The sequence below is a fragment of the Triticum urartu genome, chromosome 7 (assembly GCF_003073215.2).
Source record: "Triticum urartu cultivar G1812 chromosome 7, Tu2.1, whole genome shotgun sequence".
Taxonomy (NCBI): Eukaryota; Viridiplantae; Streptophyta; class Magnoliopsida; order Poales; family Poaceae; genus Triticum; species Triticum urartu.
The window spans coordinates 706,717,072-706,721,452 of NC_053028.1; the positions used below are offsets into that span (position 1 = coordinate 706,717,072).

The 4,381-nt window shown below is 47.2% G+C and overlaps 1 protein-coding gene across 1 annotated transcript; it reads right to left on the minus strand.

The window, feature by feature from the left end:
- Positions 1–1,976: 1,976 nt before the first annotated feature.
- LOC125523009 (BURP domain-containing protein 3-like) lies at positions 1,977–3,227 on the minus strand. The gene is made up of 2 exons (XM_048688042.1): positions 3,107–3,227; positions 1,977–2,975 (listed from the first exon to the last, which is right to left on the minus strand). The coding sequence occupies exons 1-2, from the start codon at positions 3,143–3,145 to the stop codon at positions 2,049–2,051; spliced, it is 966 nt and encodes a 321-aa protein (XP_048543999.1). The 5' UTR covers positions 3,146–3,227; the 3' UTR covers positions 1,977–2,048.
- Positions 3,228–4,381: the final 1,154 nt, after the last annotated feature.

The window sequence follows — 4,381 nt, forward strand, 5'->3', positions numbered from 1 at the left end:
GAATAAAAACACAAAAAACCTCCCCAAACTGTAGAAGAGCCGAACAAAATAAACACAGAGATCAAGGAAAACGAACACAAAAAACCTCCCCAAACGAACACTGATAGGTCAGCCGGTCACACCACACTTGAGGCCAGGGGAGCGAGCATCCAGCGCCTGCTAACTGCTTGAAGTACACACTCGTAACTGTCGTAGATCAATTCCAACATGGAAGATGCTGCAACGGCCTGCTCCCGGATGATGTCATGCTGGAGATACTCTTTCGTGTGTCCATCGTTTGGGCCGCCATGTTTCGCTGCGCTGCAATGAGCAAGGGGTGGTGCGCTCTTATCGCAGACCGCTCCTTCCTCCGACGTTGCGGGATTGAGAAGGTTGGAGCTGGATGCCTGCCCTCTCGCCTGATCGGCTTCTTCACTTGGGAAATAAGCCTTACAACCACCAGCTTCGGTCCTGCCGGTGCCCGGTGTTCGCCGCCCTTCCTCAACTCCTTCGTCTCAGATGTGTCGGATGGCCTCGCGGACGGCACAGAGCCGTTCACTGAGCGTTGCGGCCTACTCGGTGGTGACCATCGTAGCTCTGTTCAGATGGCCGTGTGCGACTTGCGCTTCAGCACATTTGAAAATATTACGAGAAGAAACCTTATCTTTTTTTTCTGTACCAAAATTTTAATTTTAATTTTTAATGTAATACTCCCTTCGTAAACTAATATAAGAGTGTTTAGAATACTAAACTAGTGATCTAAACACTCTTATATTAGTTTACAGAGGGAGTAGTAATTAAGGACGATGCATTTCTCCAAACAAAGTTACCCAACCACCAGTAAGTTAGGAAGGATGTCAAGAGAGATTTAGAGTTCTGCGGGCCCATTTTCAGTTATTCGAGGACCTGCTAAATAATGGTATCAGAGACCAGGTGGAAGGTGATGACATGTTGTGTGACCATTCACAACATGATCATGGAGGATCAAGGTAAGGATGCTGCCGTAGCTATAGAATTTAAGAACATGGATGATCCTATCAAACTTTAAGACCTAATCCGGCCACATTTGAATAGTTTGTTCAAATGTATCATCAAATTCGGCATCGAGCAACTGAAAGAAGATCTGATTGAGCATCTGTGCATGGTTAAAGTGGCAAACAATATCGGAATGTGATATTCGAACTGCTGCTGCATTTGAAAAATTGAAATTTTCTAGTATATATATGCGGCTATTTGAATATGCAGACTTAGAAAAAGGGACCGGATGTATGCTCATAGCTTTGGATGACCGGCTCCCGTATCTGTGTTCGCGGACTCTCCTTCCTCCCCCCTCCTCTCAAGGACGAATGTGAGAGCAAATTTGTGAGTCAATATTGGAGACGGTCTAACACGTACTAGTACTGTATACGCGTAGGATGAGTGTGTGTGTGTGAATGTGAGCGTCTGCATATTTTTCATTGGTTTTAATAGAAGACCAAAGATCTGGCGTGACAGGGACACGACCATCCAAATAGCTGTAGCCACCGACTCGTAGCTACTTCCTCCGTCCCATAATATAAGAGACATGATTTTCAGCACCCGGGTGCCCCTACACCCTTTATGAACAGCAAATTCAAAACAAATTCAGAAAAATAAAAAAAAATCTGAAACTTTGGGACATCGAACATCATGAAACTTTTGACGATCTTGCAATGTTTTAGCTAAAAATAACATTCGAAGAGCACTCAAATAAAAAAACAAAATCATTGTTCAAAGTTTATGTACATTTTTTAGCAGTGATTTTGTTTTTTTTGTGAGGGCTCCATGAAGGTTATTTGTTGCTGAAACTTTGCAGGAACATCAAACCTTTGATAATCTTTGATCCCTGAAAGTTTTAGATTTTTTAATAGTTTTTCAATTTTTTATGAATTTACTGTTTATAAGGGTGTAGGGGCACCCGGGAGCTGTTAGACATTTCTCATAATATAACCGCTCTTATATTACTGGGACGGAGGGAGTATTTCTCACTCTCTTTACTAGTATCAGTGTGTATCGGCACAGAGCGAGGCTAGAATGAAACCAACTCAGACTCAGACATACAAATAGCTAGCAAACGTAAGGCTGCGGGTCCAGACGACGTGGTCCTGCGGCACCAAGTGGCACACCGGCACCGTGCCGGGCTTTACATTGAGCACCTGGAACGCGATGTGCCTCGGGTTCCAGCCGGCCGTGTCGGCGTGGCACACCGCGACGGCCTCCACCGCCGTGCCGTCCTCGCCGACCATCGACAATGTGTAGGCTCTCGTCGCCCGCGTCAGGTGGCACGCGAACACGGCGTACGCGTACGGCTCCGCGTGGCAAACCACGAGCTGGTCAGTACCGGCGCGCTTCACGCCGGTCAGGGTGTACTCCTGACTCGGCGTTCCCTCCTTGCCGACGACGGTGGACACGGCCCTCACGTGGCTGGTCCCGAGGCTGGACGTGGTGAAGTCGACCATGGACTCCAGCGACGTGGCGCACCACTTCTTCTCGCCCTCGGCAGCCGGAGCCTCGCAGACATGCAGCGTCCGCGCCATCTCCGCCGCCTCCACCGAGTCCGGCATCACGGAGAAGCGGCTGAGGATCTCAGGGACCTCGCCCGAGGAGAACGGGATGGCGCCGGCCTCGCTTCGCGGTAAAAACCGCTCTCCAGCGCCCGAGGTGGCCATGAAATGGAGGACCTTGGTCAGCTTCCTCCGGCTGGTGTGCATCCGCAGGTCCTTCTCCAGGAAGAAGAGCGCGGCGGCGGGATCGTCGGTCATGTGCAGCAAGTGCGTCTCCGTTGCGTCGTAATGGTCGAAATAGTGGAACGCCCAAATGCCGACCGCGATTCCCCGGGGCTTCCGATGCTCGCCGACGCTCGCCGACGAGGTGTTCAGGAGCTGAGAGAGGGAGCTTGGCATGGGAGTGTCGGGAAGAGCAGACTTCCAGTACTGCTCCGGAGTCGGAGCCCCAGCTGCATGCTCCACGGATGCAACCTGCATGCACCATGTTTTCAAATACGGAAATCTTATTCATACACCCTATAGTTTTAGCTAACCGTTATTGCATGACAGCATGAGTATGTAGGTACGTGTCAGATCTAGGAACAGAAAACGGTAGGGCATACCAGTAGAAAGCACAGTAGGCTGGCGAGGAGTCTACCCATTATTTAGGGCACCAAGGAGCAGGCTAGGAGGAGGATGCAGAGGAGACGATGTCCGTGCACCTAGGGCGCAGATGGGTATTTATACAACCAAGTCAGAAGGTCAAACTCTGCAGAGGAGTACCAAGGTTACCTCTAAAAAAGGCAACAACTAGCACATCTTTCCCCAACCCCACATATGCCTTATCCTCAACTTCATCTCTTCCGTGGACCCCTTCCCTTACTTGTTCTCTGTTTGTCTTTGAAAGAAGCCACGTAAACTTTTCGATGTGGTAGACAAACCTATAGGATTTTTACACGCAATGATTTTTGTTGTTATTGTATGCATGATGTCTTTACCTTCTACTCACAGATGGAGCTCATTTAGTAAGTATTGGAGCTCGTCACGTGGATCCACAGATGGAGCTCATTTAGGCCACTTTCAATACATAGGTGCTTAGATAAGGTGCTAAGCATATTAAAAAGTTTAGCAACTAATGTTCACAATGTATAGGTGCTTCACTTGTTGGTGCTAAGCTTCCCTCATTTAATGCTTTAGTAACTAAACTATTGTAGCATTGATGGGTTTCTTTCATTAATTGTTTTTGCCTAGGTTCACGCGCTTGGCATTGGTTCTTTCTGGGGTCACCAAACTCATCTTTCTCTTTTTTATTACCTTGTCACATCAGATTTTTTACCTACATGGCAGCCTTAGCACCTGTATAAGGTGAAGCATTGGAAGGATCTTAGTAAGTACCGGAGCTCATCACGTAGATCCACAGATCCCTAGCTAGATAGGTGGATAAATTCATGTGTGGATTATATTGGTTCAACTAGCTCGATAAGACTAGCCATAGTGGAGAGTAACATACTCATATCCCTAGATTATGTTACTATCTTCATAGTGGGTAGTAACATAAGTATGGTAACATGCAAAACTTCATTAATTAGGTTATAGACTCATATTGCATTGGGACATGTAATGTTACAGCAATTAGCTAAGTTACTCAAACTACCTCTCTCCTCGTTAACTCATTGTCACATAAGTAAATTTGCTGAGTTTACTGAAATTACTCCCACTGTGACTAGTCTAAAGCTCACATGCTTAGATGACTAGTTTGAGATCGATCCATTCTTGGGGTGAGCGCATTACCATACAGAGTGGTAAAACAAGATTGCAGTACGTTCCAGATCCTCGAGACACGGTAGCGAAGACTTGGCTAGGCGGTTCAAATCTTATCATAAAACCATGCGCCCGGG

Bases quoted from the DNA above. Each gene is read 5' to 3' on its own strand.
- LOC125523009 (XM_048688042.1), bottom strand. From the start codon at position 3,145: ATGGGTAGACTCCTCGCCAGCCTACTGTGCTTTCTACTG. The intron at 2,976-3,106 runs GTATGCCCTACC...TGGTGCATGCAG, and splicing joins GCCTACTGTGCTTTCTACTG to GTTGCATCCGTGGAGCATGC.